The 24372-nt window shown below is 39.7% G+C and overlaps 2 protein-coding genes and 1 pseudogene across 2 annotated transcripts; all 3 read left to right on the top strand.

Moving 5' to 3' along the window:
- The window catches only part of LOC132131376 (FRAS1-related extracellular matrix protein 1-like), a 32192-nt pseudogene extending 25568 nt beyond the window's left edge, over nt 1-6624 (top strand).
- Nucleotides 683-18316, top strand: atpaf1 (ATP synthase mitochondrial F1 complex assembly factor 1). Its single transcript, XM_059543447.1, has 10 exons — nt 683-836; nt 15099-15307; nt 15383-15491; nt 15790-15837; nt 15933-15995; nt 16083-16133; nt 16262-16309; nt 17149-17244; nt 17336-17443; nt 17523-18316. Exons 2-10 carry the CDS (start codon nt 15099-15101, stop codon nt 17697-17699), a joined length of 909 nt encoding a protein of 302 aa, XP_059399430.1. The 5' UTR covers nt 683-836; the 3' UTR covers nt 17700-18316.
- Nucleotides 18317-19700: 1384 nt separating this feature from the next.
- On the top strand, nt 19701-23336 carry LOC132131798 (ras-related protein Rab-3B-like). Its single transcript, XM_059543919.1, has 5 exons — nt 19701-19957; nt 21036-21260; nt 22538-22656; nt 22730-22854; nt 22926-23336. Exons 2-5 carry the CDS (start codon nt 21036-21038, stop codon nt 23108-23110), a joined length of 654 nt encoding a protein of 217 aa, XP_059399902.1. The 5' UTR covers nt 19701-19957; the 3' UTR covers nt 23111-23336.
- The last annotated feature ends 1036 nt before the right edge of the window (nt 23337-24372 follow it).

Genomic DNA, 24372 nt, shown 5'->3' on the forward strand with positions numbered 1-24372 from the left:
AGCTGCAGCTGTCTAATTGTCTTTTTGGGAAAGCCGGTGAGGAGCCCATTACAATAGTCCACCCTGCTGGTGATAAAGGCATGAACAAGTTTTTCCAAGTCTTGGCTGGAAACAAAACATCTAATTCTTGCAATTTGTAAATGATAGTATGCTGATTTAGTTACTGCTTTGACATGACTACTGAAACTAAGGTCTGTCTCCAGAATCACACCAGATTCCTGACTTGATTTTTAGTTGTTTGACCCCTAGAGTCAAGGTATGCATTCATCTTGAACACTTCATCTTTGTTTCCAAATGCAATGACTTCAGTTTTTTCCTTGTTTAACTGAAGAAAGTTCTGGCACATCCAACTATTAATTTCATCAATGCATTAGCAGAGGGAGTCAATGGGGCTGTAGTCATTTGGAGATAAGACTAGGTAAATCTGGGTATCATCAGCATAGCTGTGATAGGCAATTTGGTTCTTTCTCATTATTTGACTTAGTGGAAGCATATACAGGCTAAACAAGAGCGGTGCAATAATTGACCCTTGTGGGACTCCGCATGTCATGGACGTCCACTTAGACTTATGCTCTCCTATACTCGCATAATAGCCTCTCCCTTCTAAGTATGACCTGAACCTACATTTGCTGTGTGCTGAATCTACATTTGCTGTGTGTGTTGTCCATTAGTATCATGGACTGATCCCAGTGAGAGAGGAGGAGAAGGCACCAGCACCTCGTGAACTGGAGATCACTCCCATCTGGACCTGGCCTGGATATTCTGCTGAATCAGTAGAAACTCCCCAGCATGACTCAGCCTCTTTTGTAATTGATTCAGGAGTGGAACAACACAAGGTAGTATTTCTTAACCCCACACTGTGAATAGCTGTTGTGTATGTATAAACCAAAAAAGAGAACATCTATGCTTCCTTTATACTTTCTCAAAGGTTTGTTTATAATGTAATGAGCTTTCATTTGTAAGTCTGTTAGTATTGGTTGTCCTAATGGCTGGACTTACTACCGAAGAATTCTAATTCTATTCTTTAAAGGTCCCGTTTTTTGTGCTTTTTTGAAGCTTTGATTGTGTTTACAGTGTGCAATATAATGTGTTCATGTTTCACGTGTAAAAAAACAGTATTTTTCACACAATTCACCTGTATACCACTGTTTTCACTGTCATAAAAATGGGCTGATGACTTCCTTGTTCTATAAAGTCCCTCCTTCAGAAATACGTGACAAGTTCTGATTGTGCCAGCCATTCCTGTGTTGTGATTCGACACCAGCTGAGCGCACGCTGCCCTCCTGGAAACGCGATTGGGCTAGTTTTGAGAAGCAAGTGGGCAGGATTTGTTTTGAAAACGTGGCAATCCTGATCTGAACGCACGTGCTGGAGATGTACTTATAACTGTCTGTCTCTGCTTATAATCACAGGAGCGTTTTTACTGACGAGATGCACATGAAAATCGCATTCGATTTTTTGCACAGCCCTAACATCTAGTTAACAAAGCTAAACAGCGTTGCCCTTTGTGTAATAAGTTAAAGAAACTGTTAAACGCACCAACTTAAATAATAAAATACACTTACTGGTTGTGGTCATAAACAACGCCTTCTCCAGACAAAGAGGGAACTGCTCCATCTTTCAAGAATAATCTTTGTGCGAATCCGGCATTAAACTGAATGAGATTGAGGAAGCTAGCTGTCCTCAGCAAAATGTGCTGCACATAGTTTTATATGTGGATTATAATTTTCGGGAACTGAGTTAAACATAAATTGTAACCATTAATCAACAAGTACAGCGTCCCTGGGAAGCCCAAACAAACAAGTAGGGCTCGTCCGAGATGAAAATAACAGCGTTTCGACGACATGGCGACAAACACAAACGCAGCTCTTCCTCTTCTCCATCGGAGAGCAACAAGGCCACGCCCCCTTTTTTGTGTATTCCTGTGGGCGGAGGTTAGTCAAAAAACTGTTTTAGTGACGTCATTACTGCAGGAACTAGAGGGATGTAGTCCAAACGTGTCGTTTTTTGTAGGCGAATTCTGTTAAATAAAATATCTCGCTTGGCATTGAACTTTGAGCTTTAGAATTTTACAGATATTATTTATACTCTAACAACAACATTACACACTAACTAAAGTTTAAAACATGGGATCACAAAGAACTGGACCTTTAAAAAAAAAATCTTACTACCTTTCTAATCTTTTTGTATTCTATTTTCTTTTCATTTATTATGCAATTGTGTGTGTGTGTGTGTGTGTGTGTGTGTGTGTGTATATTCATATATGATTTATACTTTACATAAATACAAATATGCATTACATATATTTGTTAAATACACACATATATATTAAATGATTAATTTTATTAATTGTAATCTATTAAACAATAAAAATACTTATACTAAACTGTGCATATATATATATTAGGGGTGTAACGGTACGTTTATTCGTGCCAGACCGTTTCTGTACAGGGCTTTCGGTATGGTGCACGTGTGTACCGAATGACCGGATGCAATATTTTGTACGCAGAACATAGGTATATTTTCGTGTTTCCAAATGTGGGAGGAGACTGGCCAGCAACCAGTTTCAGGTGTAGATGGTTAGTTCTATTATTAAGATCGCATAAAGGGTTCTTGCAGCAATAGGTGGTGGTTTTTCTGCAGTTCTGGCGTGTCTGTTGTGCTCAACGTGCAGCCTCCGTACCCTTTCATAGGTATGTTTTATTTGTTAGTTTGGGTTGTTTGCATGAAGTTTCCAACTGCTCCTTGATGGTGAAATTCCATCTTTGTTATTTTCTTCTTTTAGGCTGATTATTTAAGAGGTTTATTCTCTGTCTGGGAAATGAGGCAGACAAACATTTATTGCTGCGGTACCTTCAATGGGCTGATGGCCGTGTTGGAATGATGAATAACGGTAAACGCAGTATATACACTTTAAGACCGATCATTTATGAGTTTGATGCAATTAATATATAAATGTATTTGATGTTGTGGTAATCTGTTCTCTTGTTTCATAGTACCTTTTATCAATCATGTTTGGGGATTGAGAGTTGAGATTGGGTAACTGTGTTGCAGTTGTACTTTCGCTGAAGTAGGTTTTGTTTTGTTGTTTTAAATTGTGGGCTGCATTGATGTGTATTAACATGCATGTCTCTTTATTGTTAAAGGGGCAGACCAGCCACTGTTTCTTGTATATTTTAGATTTGTATTGTGGTTTGTTATTGTTATTTGATATTGATTTTGATCTTAAATGTTATTTGTCATTTGTTTTGTTTTCTTTGGTACTGCTCTCCTCTTTTGTGTGTTCCAGTGGTCAGAGGCTTTGTACAGGGCCGGGCCTGCATCTACACTAGACCTCCTTCGGTGTGGGTGATTTGGGTGGTGTGACACTGCTGTGTGGTGTGTACTGGAAGTTGGCACTGAAATAGTGACTTAAAGGTTACTACTTATTTGCAGTGTATGCTGTGGGGTTTCTTCTGTCTTCTTCTGTCTCTTACAGTTGGTAGGAGGTCCACAAGAGCAGGCCCGACCCTCTTGCAGTCTTGAGGAGAGCCAATTCCAACTTCTGTGAATGTTATTAACAGTTTTTAACATTTGATGGTTCTATTGGAACAATAAAATTGTTACCCTTTGTTACAAACTACATTTGTTGTCCATAATCCGTATTGTGACCCCTAGAGGGCTCCTCCTGCCTTAAATAAGGAGGTGGCGTAGTCCGCTTATATTTACTACACTACATTTTTGGCGTAGTCGGCAGGATCTTAATGTAATCTCTATATTATTTATTGTATGATTGTTAAAATAGAAACAGTGGCTGGGACAGGATAACAAGAGGAGCGACTGCCCGGAGATGCCAAGCGGGGACCTAGAGGCCAGTGACTACAAATAACTTGCCAATTTTTTTTTTCTCATTTTTTTTTTTGTTATTTTGTTATGTTGTGCAGTAATTTTATTTTGTTGTAAATATGAGTTTTGAAGGGGAACAGGAGGAACTTCTTGCTCTAAGTGAGGAAGTACAAAGGTTGCGAGTAGCTAATGCACAGGTTCATCTAGGAGGGGGTGCCAGTTCAGCTGCAAGTAGTACTAGTGGACCACCTGAGGTTTCTAATATTGCCTCAAGTCTCCCTAGTCAAGCAACATCTGAAAGGTTTGTTTATATTCAGCGGGAGAGGAAGTGTCCTTATTTTTCTGGCTCTAAATCCAAAACTGAGTTATCGGTTTATGATTGGATAGAGAATGTTGAAGCATGTCTTCGGGATAGGTGTATTACTAATAGAGAGAAGGCCCTCTTCCTTTATGATCATTTGGAGGGGGAAGCAAAAGCAGAAATTAGGTTTTGCTCTTTGACAGATCGGGAAAACCTGAGGTTGTTTTACAAATTTTAAAAGAATTGTACGGTTCCTCCTCTTCCTTTGTTGGTCTCCAAAAACAGTTTTTTGAACGAAAACAGAAAGATAACGAGTCATTAAAAGAGTTTTCTCACTCTCTGTGGGCTTTAATTGGGGATATCCAGCGTTCTTATCCAAATAAGCTAATAGATCCAGATATTTTGGTTAGAGACCAATTTGTCGAACATGTGCGTGATGTGGCATTGCGCAGAGAATTAAAGAGTATTGTGAGACAAAACTCGGCAATTTCTTTTTTAGCACTCCGACAGGAGGCTATTAAATGGGCTGAAGAGGGTGAGAGACCTGTTGGACAGGCTCGAGTAGGGCTTTACCATCAAGGAGCTGACTTTAATGTTGAGGGGGCCTGTAATTCAATGGGGACTGGGAAGGGGTTTGATTTGTCTGATCTACAAGAGCAACTTCATAAACAGCAGTTGCAAATTAATAGCATCCTACAAAGTTTAGCTAAAATACAGTCTGTGTTGGATCAGTCTGCCTCCCGCCCTCTTAACTCTAATTATCAGTTTACTGCAGAAGGTTTGCCTATTTGCCTGCGTTGCCGTAAACCTGGACACATTCTTCGTCAGTGCCGTCAGGGGTCGAGACCACTAGCCACTAGCCCATCTGTTGAGATAAATGCCAACCCTGCTGCTACTAGACCCTCAGGTATGGGAGATGGGGGGAGAACAAGTATTAATAATGTGATTAGTAGCATGCAGAATTCACCACCTCTTATAGGTAAATGTCCAATTGTTGAGGTGGTAATGGGTGGGGTAGAAGTGAAATGTCTGTTAGATACAGGTTCTATGGTCACCACCATTACAGAGTCATTCTTTAAAGAGGCATTTAAACCTTTGACGGCCCCTAGACTTCAATCATGTGGGTGGCTTGCCTTGAAGGCAGCTAATGGGCTAGATATTCCCTATGTAGGTTACTTGGAATTGGATGTCCAGGTGTTAGGCAGAAACATTCCAGGTCGGGGGGTTTTAGTGGTAAAGGATCCCTTTGGTGCTTCACAACAAGAGGCGGTACCAGGATTATTGGGAATGAATGTAATTGGAGAATGTTATCGAGAGTTATTTGCACAACAAGGGGAAGTATTGTTTAGCTCGTTAGATGCTGATCAAGCTAAAGCAGGTTGGGAGAAGGCTTTGCGCCATTGCCATAGATTAGAGGTTTGTCCAATAACCAGCGAAGGTAGGGTCCGTGTGCTTGAAAGGGCAGGAGATTTTATACCAGCAGGGTCCCTAAAATTTGTAAAAGTTACTTGCCCAAAGGTTCCCTACACCGCCCCAAAACCTATGTTGTTGGAGCCAGGGGGCTCAGATCTTGCTCCAGGTTTGTTGCTGTCACCATCTTTAGTGACAGTTGTAAATGGTGTGACTTATGTACCTGTAGTTAATGTAGGAGTTACAGGGGCTACAGTGCATGCAAGACAGGTGCTGGGCAAGTTACATCATGTTGAGGGAATTGAAGGACAGCAGTTGAACTTTGTTGGGGAGGGTGAAGAGGTTGCGCATGTGACTGTAGTGAATGCCCATACAGTTATGGGATCTCATGTGCCTGTATCAGAGACTATTTCAGCATTACAATGGCCAGGGTTAACATCTGCGGAGAGTAGACAAGTGAAAGAGCTATTGGAGAAGTACCAACAGGTTTTTGCCAAAAGTGAGGGAGACCTAGGGTGTACTGATGAGATTGAACATGAAATACTACTTACTGATAATATCCCAGTGCGTCAGAGATATAGGAGAATACCCCCTACACAGTGGCAGGCTGTAAAGAATCACATTAAGCAGCTTCTGGACAGTAAGGTAGTTAGAGAAAGCAGTAGTCCCTATGCGTCACCTATTGTGTTGGTACAGAAAAAGAGTGGCGAATTAAGAATGTGTGTGGACTATCGACAATTGAACGCCAAGACACGGAAGGATGCTTACCCACTTCCCCGTATTGAAGAGTCTTTGGATGCCCTGGCAGGTGCACAGTGGTTTTCTACCCTAGATCTGGCGAGTGGTTATAACCAGGTCCCGGTGGCTGAAAGAGATAAAGCAAAGACTGCCTTTTGCACACCTTTTGGGCTCTTTGAGTTTGAGAGAATGCCATTTGGGTTATGTAATGCACCGGGGACTTTCCAAAGGCTCATGGAAAGAATATTTGGTGACCAGAGTTTACAGTCTGTCCTTTTGTATCTTGATGACGTTATTGTTTTCTCTTCTTCGGTGGAACAGCATTTGCAGAGATTGGAGGTGGTTCTTAGCCGACTGAAAAAGAAAGAACTAAAAGCAAAGTTAAGTAAATGCCATTTCTTTAAACAGGAAGTGCAGTACCTAGGGCATCGTGTTTCCAGAGAAGGGGTGGCGACTGATCCAGAAAAAACATCCGCTGTGGCAAATTGGAGGCGGCCGCGTGACGTGACGGAAGTCAGGTCTTTCCTGGGTTTCTGTAGTTACTATCGTCGATTTGTGAAGGGTTTTGCTCAATTAGCTGCCCCCCTCCATCAACTGGTTGCTGATGTTCTTAAAACTGCGAAGAAAGGCAAGGCCAAACCAGGTACATTTTTGCCTAACATGTGGACCGATGAGTGTGAGCAAAGTTTCAGAGAATTAAAGCGGACTCTTACATGTGCCCCTATTCTGGCCTTTGCCGACTTTACCAAGCCATTTGTTGTGGAAGTTGATGCGAGTCATCAGGGCTTAGGGGCCGTCCTGTCTCAAGAAAATCAGGGCAGGTTGAAGCCAGTAGCCTATGCCAGCCGGTCGCTGCGAAGGGCTGAGAGAAACATGGAGAATTATAGCTCTATGAAATTGGAGCTCTTGGCACTTAAGTGGGCTTTATCAGAGAAATTCAGAGAGTACTTGCTGGGAAGTAAATGCACTGTGTATACTGATAATAATCCGCTTAGCCATTTCCAGTCGATTAAGTTGGGTGCCACTGAACAACGATGGATAGCCCAATTGGCTGCTTTTGATTTTACTGTGCAGTACCGCCCAGGTCGTGTCAATGGAAATGCTGACTCTCTTTCTCGCCAATACAGTGAGCAGGTCAGCGAGGATCGTGGTGATGGATTTAACCCGCATGAGCAATGCCTCGATGTAACTCAAAATGCAGGAGCCAATGTGATGTTGCAACAGATTGGGGTGTTTCCCAGTCGTTCCAGAGCTGACTTGGTGGCACTGCAAGATGCAGATTCCCTGTTGAAGTCATTTCTCTCATTCTGGAGGTTGGGGCAACTACCAACTAAAGAACAACGGGTACAGCTGTCAAGAGATCTTCAGTGTCTGCTTCGTCAATGGGATCGGATAACTGAGAAAAATGGCTTGTTGTACAGACGGGCAATGACATCTCACGGTGAAGAGTTTTTTCAGTTGCTTTTGCCTTCTTGCCTCCGCCAGGAAGTTCTGTATAACCTTCATGATGGGCATGGGCATCAAGGGGTGCGAAGGACTACCGATCTGATCAGGCAAAGGTGCTACTGGCCAGGAATGGGAGTTGAGATAGAGAAGTACTGCCAGCATTGTCAACGTTGCATACTCTCAAAAGCTGTTCAGCCAGGAGTGAAGACATATCAAGGTGTTCTCCTTGCTAGCCAGCCATTGGAGGTTCTTGCAATAGATTTCACTCTTTTGGAACCTGGTACGGATCGGTGAGAAAACGTGTTGGTCATGACTGATGTCTTTTCCAAATATACACAGGCGGTGCCTACTAAAGATCAAAGCGCCATTACCGTAGCCAAAACCCTGGTTGAGAGCTGGTTTTATCGTTTTGGAGTGCCTAAAAGAATACACTCTGATCAGGGGAGAAACTTTGAGAGTGCTCTTATTCGACAGCTCTGTAGCCTCTATGGGATTGAAAAATCTAGGACCACAACATACCATCCACAAGGAAATGGGCAGTGTGAGAGATTCAATCAGACTCTTCACGACCTGCTTCGCTCCCTTCCCCCAGAGAAAAAACGGGCGTGGCCCAAGTATATCTCTTGGGCCATATAATACAACGACTCATCGCTCCACTGGACATTCACCGTATTCTTTAATGTTTGGGGTGTCCCCGCAACTCCCGGTTGATTCCCTTTTGGGGATGGATGTCTCCGAGGCTGACCAGGAAGTAATTAACTCCTGGGAAGAGTGGGTCCAGCACCACCAGGAACGGCTTCAGCTGGCACGTAATTTAGCATGGAAAAATCTTGAAGCAGCAGAATATCGACAACAGCATCACAACAACCAGGTACACGATCGTGGATTGAGCAAAGGGCAACTGATTTATTTAAAAGACCATCGCCATCAAGGCCGTCATAAGATCCAAGATGTGTGGTCACCAGTGCTGTATAAAGTAGTCAATGTGCCAGACAAACCCGGTGCTCCGTACACAGTTACATCAGTTGATGGTGCTGGTAATGCACGCAGGGTACATAGGACTGAGATGAGGGCAGCTCGGCTTGAAGATCAACCCTGTGAACCAGTAATACCCCGGCCCTGTCCGCAAGCTGGTGCCCATGAAGTTGAACGTGATAGTGAAGCAGAGGATTATTCGGAGTGGCCTACTAAAGAAAAATCGTGTCCAGGAGGCAGATTCCGATGCTCAGGAAGAAGTCGTTCCAGTCAGTGATGGATTGGAGCAAGATATATTGCAACCTCATTCCCATCAAGCCAGTTATCAGCAGGAGATGCCACAACCTCAAGATGAGATGCTGACCCTTCGACGTACTTCAAGGCCAACAGCTGGTCAACATTCAAATCCATACCATCTGCCGCAATCTGCAGTGACAAGCTTTTATGTTGGGGCGGTAGGGGCCGCTGCTTTTACAGGTCTAAACCAAGCTAATCCTTTTAGACCTTGGCTATAATTTAGTCCTTATCGTCGAGGCGACGACATCTTTTTGGGGGGCTGAATGTGGGAGGAGACTGGCCAGCAACCAGTTTCAGGTGTAGATGGTTAGTTCTATTATTAAGATCGCATAAAGGGTTCTTGCAGCAATAGGTGGTGGTTTTTCTGCAGTTCTGGCGTGTGTCTGTTGTGCTCAACGTGCAGCCTCCGTACCCTTTCATAGGTATGTTTTATTTGTTAGTTTGGGTTGTTTGCATGAAGTTTCCAACTGCTCCTTGATGGTGAAATTCCATCTTTGTTATTTTCTTCTTTTAGGCTGATTATTTAAGAGGTTTATTCTCTGTCTGGGAAATGAGGCAGACAAACATTTATTGCTGCGGTACCTTCAATGGGCTGATGGCCGTGTTGGAATGCTGAATAACGGTAAACGCAGTATATACACTTTAAGACCGATCATTTATGAGTTTGATGCAATTAATATATAAATGTATTTGATGTTGTGGTAATCTGTTCTCTTGTTTCATAGTACCTTTTATCAATCATGTTTGGGGATTGAGAGTTGAGATTGGGTAACTGTGTTGCAGTTGTACTTTCGCTGAAGTAGGTTTTGTTTTGTTGTTTTAAATTGTGGGCTGCATTGATGTGTATTAACATGCATGTCTCTTTATTGTTAAAGGGGCAGACCAGCCACTGTTTCTTGTATATTTTAGATTTGTATTGTGGTTTGTTATTGTTATTTGATATTGATTTTGATCTTAAATGTTATTTGTCATTTGTTTTGTTTTCTTTGGTACTGCTCTCCTCTTTTGTGTGTTCCAGTGGTCAGAGGCTTTGTACAGGGCCGGGCCTGCATCTACACTAGACCTCCTTCGGTGTGGGTGATTTGGGTGGTGTGACACTGCTGTGTGGTGTGTACTGGAAGTTGGCACTGAAATAGTGACTTAAAGGTTACTACTTATTTGCAGTGTATGCTGTGGGGTTTCTTCTGTCTTCTTCTGTCTCTTACAGGTGGTAGGAGGTCCACAAGAGCAGGCCCGACCCTCTTGCAGTCTTGAGGAGAGCCAATTCCAACTTCTGTGAATGTTATTAACAGTTTTTAACATTTGATGGTTCTATTGGAACAATAAAATTGTTACCCTTTGTTACAAACTACATTTGTTGTCCATAATCCGTATTGTGACCCCTAGAGGGCTCCTCCTGCCTTAAATAAGGAGGTGGCGTAGTCCGCTTATATTTACTACACTACACAAACAAACATATTAAGTGGCGGAAGTCTCCACGTTCAGCACAAATCCCTCCCTGCAGCTGATTCTAAGGCCGGTGACACACTGGTTGCGTGGCGTGAGCGTGGCGTTTCTGCTGCGTGCCAGTTGCGTGACGGCTGCTTCGCGTTTTCTGTGTCTTTACACACCAGAATCGTGCCTGACGCGGAGCTGGCGCGCTGCTGCTACTGTAGGTGACATGGAGGGAGACCGCCGAGGCGCCGACAGACCAGGGGTCTCATTTATAAAACTATGCGTAGGATCTTTACTAAAAGTTTACGTGCGCCCAAAAGCCAAAAATGGCGTACGCCAAAAAATATTCCGATTTATAAAACCGTGCGTACGCACACCTGTAAGCAATGTTCCCTTTATAAATCACAGATCACCCGCAGATGTGCGTACGTGAACCAGCCTCATATCCCGCCCTGTACACGCCCATTTTTAACCATAAATAGTCAATGCAAATCACCTCATGATTGCTGATCAGCATGTAAATGAGAGTGGAATCCCATATATACCTGGAAAACTGGCATGCGACCCGCCAATTAATTAATCCAAGAAAGTGAAAACGTGCATTTCTGTTAGCCTAATTTTAATAATGGCGACAGGTGAGAAAAGAGGAAAAAAACGTAATTTCTCAGATACTGAGATTGAAACACTTGTAGGGGAGGTGGAGGCTCGGAAAACTGTGTTATTTGGTGGCCACAGCAGTGGGGTCACTAATAAAAAGAAGCAGTGCGAGTGGCAAAGTATTGCTTCTGCCGTCAATTGTGTCAGTGGGACAGAACGGACAGTTGCAGAATTAAAGAAAAAATGGTCCGACCTGAAGGTATACAAATTTTTTTTTTACCAACATATTACATTTGTGTTTTATTAGGCTATATACCTATATAAATAGCAATATTGATTTTCAAAAAGTTTTATTTACATGTGCTTACAGTATGCAAAATATGTGAAATAAAGATTCTCATTCATTCAAGGTGGAGGCAAAGAGAAAACTGTCCTCCCACCGCCAGAGCGTGGCTGCAACTGGTGGGGGCCCATGTACAGCTGATCTCACATCAGTGGACAGCAAAATTGCGGCTATAATTGGGGAGGTCAGCGTGTGTGGTATTGTGTCGGAAAAGGAGGGAGACACTGACGTGACTGAAACCACAGAGGAGCAAGGTTAAACCGATTTTTAATCATTAACGCTGTACATTTGAGTGTGTGGGGTGATAAATGGATAAATGTTGCCAATTGTTTGTCCTCCAGTCCTTCCGGAGTCTGAAGCTGTAAATGAACAGGAGGTTCAGGGTGAGGGGTTCTCAGATGCAGATGCACAGCGTCCGGCTCAAAGCAGTGCCCCTTCTGCGTCTGGCACGTCCAAAAGTGGTCGGGTACTCACTGACGCAGTCCTGCAGTTACAGCGAGAGACAATAAACGCTGTCAACAGGGTTGCAGATGAGCTACGGCAGATGAGAGAAGTGATGCAAGAAATTGCACAATCATTAAAAGATGCAGTTAAAACATGAACCTTGAGTTTTGTCTTTCTTTACAAACGCTGCATGACATCCTCACGGATTCTTGCACCTCGTTGATATCCCTCTTGTCGGCCAGGGGGCTGTGGCTCGGGGTCGTAATGCTGGGGTAGAGGGAGATCAGGAGGGAGAGGAATACCGTTTCTCAGTGCTATATTGTGCAAAACACCACACGCCCTGACAATCTTGCACACTTTTGCTGGATGGTATAAAAGTCTGCCACCCGAGGCATCCAGAGCACGCCATCTGCATTTCAGGATGCCGATGGCACGCTCCACAACTGCGCGGGCACGAGAGTGGACCTCGTTATAATGAGTTTCCTCTGCGCTCTGCGGGTTTAAAAATGGGGTGAGGAGCCAGCGTCTCAGGGGGTAGCCACTGTCGCCTGCAGGTTATAATTATATTAAAAACAAAATTGTTACAGTTTCTACTTTTTAATATTGTTAAACTCACCAAGAAGCCAGCCATCACGTACTGCGCCTGCATTTAGTCTGTTCCCTACACTGCTATGTGTCAAGATAAAGGAATCATGTGTTGAACCAGGCCAGCGTGCCACAATGTTTGTGAGGGTCATGTTGGAGTCACATATGATTTGCACATTAATAGAATGCACATGCTTTCTATTAACATAAGCAAATTCATTTTCAGATGGTGCCCTTATAGCAACATGAGTGCAGTCAATTGCGCCGATTACATTTGGGAAACCAGACATTGCTGCAAATTGCGTTTTAATTTCGGCCTGTTCTCGCACAGTGTAGGGGAACCTGATGTATCGACTAACCATATTAAGTATACCATTTAAAACGACAGATATTATGGCACTCAGGGACGGCTGTGATATACCAGACCTATAGGGTGAGATGATAGATTCCAATAGAATTATTTCATATACAAAAAGGTCTTAGAGACAAATTTGAGGATTACTTATAGTTTTTTTATATTATTAATTTACCTGTCTGCCAATTCCCGCTGGAAACAGCCGGTTGCCAAGAACCCCAGAGTGGTGAGGACTTGTATTTGGACTGGGATGGCATGGTTCCGGCGTGTTGCCCTCTCTAATACTGGACCCAATTCAGCACATAGATCCAAGAGCACAGCTCTAGGGAATCTAAATCGGCTTATTAGCCAGTCATCATGGGCCAGGAAATCATCATGGTCCCTGAAAACTCGTTCTCTCCTTATTCTGCCATTAGCGTAATCCTCCAACAGTGCCAGGAGTGCCATCATGAAGCATTACATACCCGGGTCACCGGAGAATTTATATGTTTCTAGCAAATAGACTGATCGTTAACACCTTGACAAAATCACTTAATTAATTTGTGGGCGAAAATTTAAGACGAAAATGTTATAGTGAACACATGCTTCTTGACGGTTTTGTAATGAACACCGTAATAGTTAGGACCGATGATGAGTAGCGATTGTGCTTCATGACTGTATTTGCAGACTTTGACATTTTATGATATAGGCTATGTACATTAAGGAAAATATTTCCTTTTTACACTGTGTTCTGCAGTTCTCTAATAAAAGGGTATTTCATGCTATTCTGTAGGCTATCACATGTATCGCGCCATGTCCTCCTGTGCTCCCGTTGTGGACAATGTGACTGTAAGGCAGCGCTGATTATTATTTTATTTTACTTTTAATACATTTTGAATTACGTTTGGATTTTACTAGATGTATATAGCCTAAAACAATCGGCACAAATAACACTGTTGGATTTAATCTTCATGATAATGTGGATATAACGTATGAAATGGAGTGAAAATTAAATGTCATTCATTCTTATAATCGTTCTTCTCACATTTATTTTCTACAATCTAACTTCAGTTCATGACCTCACCATCGGTGTCGCCAATTCCCTTTGTCTCCAGAATGTGCGTACGCACGGCTCAAAGTTTGCTTAAAGGTGCGCACATTCTCCCGTCAAGTTTGTTTTTTATAGATCACAACCTTTGCGTGGGAACTGGCGTACGTACGTTTCCAGCCCCGTTTTGTGCGTACGCACGCTTTATAAATGAGGCCCCAGGATCTTGTCTTCACAACAACAATATCTATACTTCATGTTGAGCATAAATATAAAGCCTACTGATAAAGGACTCCATCTGCAGTGTTGACGGCAAAATAGACTATGTTTGACAGGTGCAATATGCCAGTGTGTCACCGGCCTAATGTTTTCAAAAGGCATCACGAGAGTGTGAACATCACTACAACTAGGAAAAAAACGACCGTAATTCAAACGCAGCTCCCGTCGGCATTTAAACAGACCTTTGCTCTTAATTCCGATCGGTCCAACGCAATAACGAAATCTGAGCAGGTCTAAAAACTGAAACTGTTAAAGCTGCATTTTACACTTTGGAAAAGTTATATATATATATATATATATATATATATATATATATATATATATATATATATATATATATATATATATATATATATATATATATATATATATATATATAAATATGAGCAGGCCTTCAAGCTGGGATTGGTAATGCTGCACTGTAATCATAGTTATTTATTTATATTTTTCATTATATTTTATTATATGATCTTGGTTTGAGACTGAAAGTATTTTATTTAGTAAAGAACTTTCCAGCAGTATTTTATTTCTTATCCTTTTTTATTTTATATATATTTTATTAAAAAGTATTTTAAAAAAGTGTAAACAAATTGTAAAAAAAAAATTATAGTAATAAACAACCTGCAGTTTAATGTTTGCATTTCTTTCCCTTACTGTACCGAAAATGAACCGAACCGTGACTTTAAAACCGAGGTACATACCGAACCGTGATTTTTGCATACCGTTACACCCCTAATATATATATATATAAGACCTCTAACACTAGCTTGCTCTATTCCTTTTCTATTCTGTTTTCTTTTTATTTATTATATTATTTAAAAGCCCTTGCTACGTGTACTGTGTTAAGCTAACTGAGACTTCTTATAGCACTTATATATCATTGCTCTTTTTGTTGTTTTTGATTGCTTCCACTGTCCTCATTTGTAAGTCGCTTTGGATAAAATAATCCGTTCCATTCATATCGTACAATCTTTAGTGTAGGAACCAATATATGTTGTGCCTATATTAAACTTGGTTCCGCCCGCCGCCCGGACACTCATAGATGTGGGACGGGGAAAAGATGGCGGCGGCCTTGGTACAAATGTCATGTTTGTATCGTGGGATGTTGGCGGTCAGGGCCACAGGCATCCGGCCGCTGATTCCAGGACTCGTGCCATCTCAGTTCAGGGCGTTTTCAATGAAGAAAGAACCGGAGCTGGAGGAAAATCCGTATTATAGTAAATATGAAGAGAAGATCAGGAAACTGCGGAGGTGGGCAGCTGTCAAATACTTAGATGTCGTTGCTATATATTGATATTAATCTCGTGTGTAATACTGTAACATCAGTTCAAAACCTCAAGAATATAAAGCCCGAGTGGAGAAGCGCGGGGAGGTGAAGACAGAGCCTCTAGGACAGTCAAGACAAGCAGAATTCGTCAAGTACATGGAGAAAGAGGTGAAGAGCACATCTTACATTTGATTTTCAGTTTTCATTTCTAAATGTACCTTGTAAATGACTTATACATTTTACGTGTTCCATTTTTATATTTTGTGTTTTATTTAAATGATACTTATTGTATTATGTATTACATTTTAATTGTTATTAATTTAATATATAATGTAACATTATAAGCCATACAGTATTGTTTAATAAATGATCATGTAATACAAAAAATAATATAAAATATTAGTGAAAACGTATATTATAATATTATGTAAGAACACGTAATTTGCTGATGTTGTTTTATTTGTAGCTGGACAAAAGTGGTAAAGCAGGAGCTGGGGGCTTCACCAAAGATAAGGTAAACTATAGTTACCTTATTAGTATGGTGAATTAGAGATTTCTAGTTTGTCATTTGTATCTTTTACTTTTTTTTCTTTTCTTCTCATTTTATAGACATTAGGGTCTATTTTCAACCTTGATATGATTCAGGAGAAATCTGGATCTGAAATTGCAGAGGTAAGAGGAAGATAGACTGTACAAAAAAAAAAGGAGTAAAAATATTAAATAGACTACAACACCAAATGCCTACTTTTCTGTGTGCAGCTGTGGATGCAGTACTTCTCAAAGAAAGACACGATCAGTGCCATCATACCAGTGAGTTCTGTTTTATATATCAGTCTATTAACTGATAAAAAAACAAGAAAACTTAATATTTTCTATTTCAAAGCATGATGATCTATGGTTTTACCAGAGATAATTGACCTTGTAATTCTGTGTCATAGGGCTCAACATTTGACATTATTTTTGGTCGTGTCAAATCTTGCCCGATGGTAAGTATGCGTATTTTCAATTGTCAAGCTTCATGCCATCAAATAACCCTGCTAAATGTCCACTTGGTGGTAGTAGCTCCTTTCAAGAGCATCTGTTATGAGTCTAATATGATGATGATGAGGAGTTTGTCTTTTGAATATATTATTCATAGGTTGTCTGTAAAACTTAACAGTAAGGTTGGGAACCAAGAAAAGTACTGAAAAATGTGACATTAGTGCTTGTTATTCTTAATTATTTAATGCTGTAATTATTTATTGGCTCCATAATACTTATAATGGATCTGTAGAGTGAAACAGACAGTGGTTTGATTCCCGAATGAATCAGTTTAGTCAGTTCTTTTTAGTGCATCAAAGATAGAGTTCAGCTAGGGTAGTTCAATTTCTAAATTACTATTATAAGCCTTTTAAAAGCCTTTACTTGCTTAATTCGTATCATTCTTTTTAGGGAAATAAAACACTTGAAGCACAATTAGTGTCATTTGATCCCAACAACTCTTTTGAGACAGTTTTTTTTAGTGAATCAAACACTTGATTCGAATTCACTATAATGAATCAAATATACAGCACATCCAGCATAGTCCAATTCCTGAATGAATCACTGTAACGAGTGAGTTATTTTTAGTGAATCAAACATGCAGTGCAACCAGCATTGTCTGATTCCATAATGAATCATTTTAATGGGACAGATTCTTTTTTTAGTGAATTGAACACATAGGGCACCCAGTGTAGCTTGGTTCCTGAACAAATCATTATTTTTTTTGTGTAGGGATTAAAAAAAATCCATCACAACCAATGTAGTCCAATATAATATAATCTATGATAATGTAATCTTTGCACAGTTTCTGTACGCTCTGCCTCAGAAGGAGGGCTATGAGTTTTTTGTCGGCCAGTGGGCTGGTCATGAACTGCACTTCACATCTTTAATCAATGTTCAGGTATTATTATAATTTTTTAAAAATATATATATTTAAATATAAATTCCACTCTTTCTGTTGGCATAGTTACTGAAATTGAGTTGTATTTCAGACAATGGGAGAAAATGCACCCAGCCAGCTTATTTTATACCACTATACAGACCTGAAGAAGGACAAGGGCATTGTGCTGATGACCGCTGAGATGGATAGCAAATTTGTGGTAAGTGAAATGAAGGTACTAGGTAAAACAAAAACAAAAATACGTGACGTTTTTAATTCATTTTTTCAACCTCTTTCAGACTGTCCACCAGGCACAGTGCTTGGCCAATCAAGTGCAGCTATTTTATGGATCTCAGCGGCTTGAAACTTTCCGATTGGTCGAGATCTTCAACCACCAACCGGCAGAGTTTAAACACATGGCTGTGATAGCAGAACTCGAACAAAGTGATATCGGACCAGCAGTCACTACAAAATAATCCAAAGGCAATAAATACGATGTTGCTTGATTTGGACAGATGCCTTGAGAAAGCAGCGCTCTGTAACTTTGTATGGAGGCCTGTGAGAGTCTCTGCAGCCAGAAGAGAAGATATTGTGTTACCTTTCAATAGATATGTGTTAAATAATCTCACAATAGATATCACATGTGAAAAAAAATGCATACGTCTTTAAGTGACTATCTGCTACCATGTATGCAGATTCAGTTCTCATTTGAATCCCAGGAAATGTCCTCATTAGCATTTGGCATGAAATACTGTACTAGTGTGATGATAATTATTTGCTTTAAAATGCAAAAAGAAAGATTTTTATCAGGATAAAAATGACATGTTTCCCACAAAAATAAGTCATCCACTTAATGCATAAATGGTGCACTTAATTCTTTTGTATGTATAGTATTACTTCAAATTATCAAACTTAAATAACAATTAAGTTGTTCAAGCATGTTTACCAGAAAATACAGATATGCACACCTGTAGCCTGGTAAATGAGATCCATAAATAGACCATCTGTAATGCCCTGAGGACCCAAGTAGCATAATGTTCTTGTATGCCCTTTGGGATGCTATTCATAATAAACCCTCGCATTTTTGGCCGTATTAATGTACCTAGTTCTGTATTTTGTACATAATAGAAAAGTGACATGGAAATGATGCTTAAGAATTTCTTAAAACCAACTTCACTTTTCGGAGTCATTTTGCTGATGACCTTTAATCAACATGACCTCGTATTTAGTGGATTCGTAAAGCTCGCCAGAATATTTCAAAAACATCTTGACTTGATGATGTCACTTTGTAAAAAAGCATTAACGTGGAATACGCATGTGCACAACATCACCGTTATGTTTTTGTAGTTTAGGCCCACATGAAGATGACAATATAATAATTACAAAAAATGAAAAAACTTGATTTTTGAAATGAGGTTTCCAAAGTTGCATCTTCAGACATCCAGAAGGCTGTTGTCGTGTAAATCTAATTTAAAACTTTTTGCAAAAAGTTTATTTCACTAATTCCATTCAAAGAGTGAAACTTGTATATTATATTCATTCATTACACACAGACTGATATATTTCAAATGTTTATTTCTTTTAATTTTGATGATTATAACTGAAAACTATGGAAAATCCCAAATTCAGTATCTCAGAAAATGTGAATATTACTTAAGGACAAAACAAAGAAAGGATTTTTAGAAATCTTGTCCAACTGAAAAGTATGAGCATGTACAGAACTCAATACTTATTTGGGGCTCCTTTTGCCTGAATTACTGCACCAATGCGAGGTGGTATGGAGTCGATCAGTCTGTGGCACTGCTTAGGTGTTATGAGAGCCCAGGTTGCTCTGATAGTGGCCTTCGGCTCTTCTGCATTGTTGGGTCTGGCTTATTGCATCTTCCTCTTCACAATAGATCTTCTATGGGGTTAAGGTCAGGCGAATTTGCTGGCCAATTAAGAACAGGGATACCATGGTCCTTAAACCAGGTATTGGAAGCTTTGGCACTGTGTGCAGGTGCCAGGTCCTGTTGGAAAATGAAATCTTCATCTCCATAAAGTTGGTCAGCAGCAGGAAGCATGAAGTGCTCTAAAACTTCCCGGTATACGGCTGTGTTGAGCTTGGACCTCAGAAAACACAGTGGACCAACACCAGCAGATGACATGGCACCCCAAACCATCACTGACTGTGGAAACTTTACACTGGACCTCAAGCAATGTGGATTGTGTGCCTCTCCTCTCTTCCTCCATGGGACCCTGATTTCCAAAGGATTCCATCTATCTATCTATCTATCTATCTATCTATCTATCTATCTATCTATCTATCTATCTATCTATCTATCTATCTATCTATCTCTAAGCCAGGTAGGCTATTTTATTTTCTATCATCTCTAATACGATGACATTTCATCTCGGTATGCAATATGTGTTTAAATACTTTTTTGAGTCGCAGTATGTTCCTAATCTGATTTTAAGCGTTTACATTTAGCGGTGAATTAGACCGACACAGTTAAACGTCGGTTAATTGTCGCCGTTGCCCCACCCTACTGTACACAGCGCGCTTTCAAATAAACCCGACAATAAATCTCCATAAAACCACTGTCATTCACTATTATACGCGCTAATACGCACGGAAAGCGGGCGTTTTGGACGCGTTCACAGTCGAGTCGGTGAGCACGCGTCGTCAGGAGCTGTAGCGTCCATAAACCCCCACCTACAAGAGCACCAGACGAGAGCTGCGCTTACATCCGAGGTGAGCTTCTCCATCATATGCCATTAAATGACTGCTGCTTGTCGATTATGGATGTTTGTCGGTGAATGTCATCCGTCAGGATGTCGTTAATATCTCGATGATGGTTATGAACGAGCTCGTGTGTTTACATGGTCCAAATAACACCTTCTGATTATGCAATGATATTTATCCTTGTGAATGGATGTAGATGTCAAACGTCTCGTGTAGCTGAACCTGTTACGTTGATTTAACGGTGGTTTTGCCCCCCCCCCCCCCAAAAAAAAACACTGTAATAAGAAATGAAGGCATAAAATTATGCATTGGCATATGCATCATTCGAGACTTGTTTTGATTATAGGCTACATAGACCACAGCTGGTGGTCCTGTTTTTTATACATTTTTATTTATATTTTTTTATTCTTGTAATTTATAGTTTATTGATTTTATTTATTTATTGAATTTTATAATAATTGTAATGTTATAATTCATTTTTAAAATTCAGTAACAGGGTGGACACCAGTATTTACTGTATTGTATCTGTTCTGTTAATTAATATTTAACATATTGTATTTTGTTTTATATATATATATATATATATATATATATATATATATATATGTGTGTGTGTGTGTGTCTGTGTGTGATAAATTTACATTTTTATCTTATTGAAGGATATTTCCACCTTATTCTTTAGTTTGAAAGTAAGGGTGAGACTCCTGGTTCATTAGTTGTTGTAGGCAAATAACGAGAAAAATAACCATGTACATTAAACTGTAAAACTGTTTGCACTACAAAACCAGTGTGTTAAATATAAACATAATACATTAAAATAATATGGTAAAACCATACAGTCTATGGGTAAAACACGCCAATTTGCAATATCAAGCAGCAAAATGTGCGTTTTGTACAGCTAAAAATAGCTGGACTTGGAAGAGACCAGAAGCCAGACCCATACAATGAACAATTAGCTGTGCCCGCTCTTAAAGAAAAAAATAAGGTGGATAATTTTTTTTTTTTTTTAAATACAACCTCCTGTAACAATACCTGTAACAGGGTTGATACCAGTCTCCTGCATTTATTCTCTCCTCCTTATTCACAGATGGCTAAAGCAGACCAACGCTTCGGGCAGAGAGATGGATCTGATCAGAACTTTGACTACATGTTCAAACTCCTGATCATTGGCAACAGTAGTGTAGGGAAGACCAGCTTTTTATTCAGATATGCAGATGACTCCTTTAGCAACTCTTTCGTCAGCACAGTCGGCATCGACTTTAAGGTGAAGACCGTTTACAGGAACGACAAGAGAGTGAAGCTCCAAATATGGGTGAGTGCTGGAGCAGGCTTATTGGTGTAACTGAATGCCTAATATTCTAATATGTGAATGAAAATTAGGTTATTTTTAGCCCCAGATTGTTTTCTTGTTCGAATGTGATTGGCTGGCATCATTAAACTTGAAGGGCATCTGGTTGTATTATGTGATGTGCGCATTCTCTACCTTCCACAATCACCTTCTATCTACCAGGCTGTGAATGAGAGCCATCTTTTTCTGAAGGAAAAGAAAGCAAGCGCCTTCCTTTATCCCCCGCCCCCCCCCACATGCATCATCGATGCTCGTTGTCATGGAAGCAGCACTCCATACTGCTCCCTGGCAGAAAGAGATCCTCATAGCCAATTAAACAGCTCCTGAGGGTAAGAAGGGGTGGGAAGAGAGTTCGAAAGCACACGAGAGAGCTGGGTGACAAGACACAACCACAATTTGTGATAATTCATAATCTGGGTGTATTGATTGTGAGGTGTTAAAAATAGGCTCTCATTCAAAACAGCTGCAGGGAAACTGGTGCCAAGTGGAGCAAAAAAAAATGGGCTTTAAATAAAGACGACCTAAAATAGAGAAATTACGTCGTTTCACTAAACCATTCATTTAGTTTGTCCTCCTCATGTTTGGTATCCGTTGCATTCATGGAGCACTGAAGGTCATGGTATGTCACACTGTTAATAAATAACAATGCCACCAAAGCTTGTATTGCATCTTTGAAAAGAAATGGAAAAGTCATGAGATTCAAATAAATAAAATGTATAATTTAATTAAAAAATAACTTATGAAGCCTTTATCTGTGATAATTATATATATTAGTTATTTTGTACATTTCTGATAATTTTTTAATTATTTTGACATTATTTAAAAATTTATAAAAAGTGTATACAGTGCACAGTTTAGTATAAGTATTTTTTTATTGTTTAATAGATTACAATTAATAAAATTAATCATTTAATATATATGTGTGTATTTAACAAATATATGTAATGCATATTTGTATTTATGTAAAGTATAAAACATATATGAATATATATATATATATATATATATATATATATATATATATATATATATATATATATAGTACCACGACATGTAATATGCAAACACAAACGTTCATTTTGGATGTGATTAATAAACTTGACAGCACTAATTTAACTCTACACATACACACACACGCATATCTCGTGTATCTTGTTTTCTAAACAATATGCCAGGCCTCTGACAACTTCTATTTTTGGCATAAATGTATAAAGAATTTGATAATTTTCTGTTGTCTATAGGACACAGCGGGACAGGAGCGTTATAGAACTATTACAACAGCCTACTATAGAGGAGCCATGGGCTTCATCCTCATGTACGACATCACAAATGAAGAGTCCTTCAATGCAGTGCAGGACTGGTGAGCTTTAATCCAAAATCCATAGAGTTTTATCCATTGAAGTTATATGAGATAAATGCACGTTTCCTTTCAGGGCAACACAGATTAAGACCTATTCATGGGATAATGCTCAGGTGATATTAGTGGGGAATAAATGTGACATGGATGAGGAAAGAGTGGTGCCTTTTGAGAAGGGGAAACACTTGGCCGACCAGTTAGGTAAGTTATGTGTCCAGTCTTTCATCCTATTAATTGGATTTGATCTGATTTCTTTTGATACTTTCTCACAGGGTTTGAGTACTATGAAGCCAGCGCCAAGGAGAACATCAACGTCAGACAAGTATTCGAGCGCTTAGTTGACATTATCTGTGTGAAGATGTCTGAGAGAGTTGATATGGATCCATCCATGGTCACCAGTGCCAAAACCACCCGGCTAACCGATAAGCCACCCCAGCTACCTCAAAATTGTTGCTGATTTACATCTCAACTCATATGCCAACTTAGCAGCAGCGGATCCGATGTTGTTTGGTTTGATGTTATGTTATATGGCGATTGGAACCAATCTGGGGTGCGTTTCGTAGTATGATGCATCGTTAGAAAAATTAACTAGCTAGTGACGACTGTTTCTGAAAATCGTAGTAACATGGTCGCATCTTCTTCATTGAAACATCTTGGTACAACAATATAGAATTGTCATTAATCACGTCGCACACAGGCAGAGTAAAAACGTCTGATAAATAATCGATTCGATAGTTTATAGTTCATTTACTCAAACAACAGAATGCTGTTAATTTTTTTTTAAATCGTGTTAACGTAGTATGTAACTGGCTTACACTTTACTTCCCTATACATTTTGTTGTTTCAGCTCTCATCTTCTCCACAACAAAAATTTATCTGAGACTCTGAGATTTACGAACGTAGCATCTAAAGATTGCTTTACTATTTCATTCGCCTTGTTTTTCTTTTGTTTGATGTACTGTACGATTCATCACATGTTCCCTTTTCCGTCATACTCCAGGGTTCCGTACGCATTTATACTCAAGCGTACTCTTCAAAAACGCTGCTTAGACACGCTAAAATAGTACATATAAAACAATGTATATACATTTAGATATCATGCTAACAAGAAACTAAGCTCATAACCAAATGTCAAAAGCTGTAGTTCCAACCACACAATTTTGCGAATGTTCCTTGGAACTATGGTTTCAGGAAAAATTTAATCATTGAACTTTGTTGATAGCAACAGAACTTGCGACCATAGTTGGCTAACGATGCGGGAAACGCACCCTTGTTTGTTTGTAGCTGTCAAACACACATAGTAGTTCAGTAATAATAGTACACTTCTAACTTAATCAGTCCATAGGATACTCAAAGCAGGGACTAGAGCAAAGCACAAAAACTATTCCTTGGCTCTCAGAACTTAAGAGTTCACTGTTAAAACTAGGTTTAAAACACAATCTGTTGTGGCACAATCTTACTAATCTTATGAATTATATATTGAGTGTAATGTAGTATATGAGAACTTTTAAGGGATGATTCACTCAAAAATAAAAATTGTCTGGTATTTTGAAGGATGTTGTTAACCAAACAGTTGTCGGTAGCCATTGTCTTCTATAGAATGGAGAAAAATACTAGAAGTGAATGGCTACCGGCAGTTGTTTTGATCATACAGATTTAGAACAACATGTGAATGAGTAAACGTTGACAAAATGGGTGAACTATCCCATTAGTCAAGGT

This window comes from Carassius carassius, chromosome 48 (assembly GCF_963082965.1).
Source record: "Carassius carassius chromosome 48, fCarCar2.1, whole genome shotgun sequence".
Lineage (NCBI taxonomy): Eukaryota > Metazoa > Chordata > Actinopteri > Cypriniformes > Cyprinidae > Carassius > Carassius carassius.

Coding starts and splice junctions, on each gene's coding strand:
- atpaf1 (XM_059543447.1), top strand. CDS start 15,099: ATGTGGGACGGGGAAAAGATGGCGGCGGCCTTGGTACAAATGTCATGT. Junction 15,308..15,382: donor AAGATCAGGAAACTGCGGAG/GTGGGCAGCTGT, acceptor CTGTAACATCAG/TTCAAAACCTCAAGAATATA. Junction 15,838..15,932: donor GGGGCTTCACCAAAGATAAG/GTAAACTATAGT, acceptor CTCATTTTATAG/ACATTAGGGTCTATTTTCAA.
- LOC132131798 (XM_059543919.1), top strand. CDS start 21,036: ATGGCTAAAGCAGACCAACGCTTCGGGCAGAGAGATGGATCTGATCAG. Junction 22,657..22,729: donor TTCAATGCAGTGCAGGACTG/GTGAGCTTTAAT, acceptor GTTTCCTTTCAG/GGCAACACAGATTAAGACCT. Junction 22,855..22,925: donor ACACTTGGCCGACCAGTTAG/GTAAGTTATGTG, acceptor ACTTTCTCACAG/GGTTTGAGTACTATGAAGCC.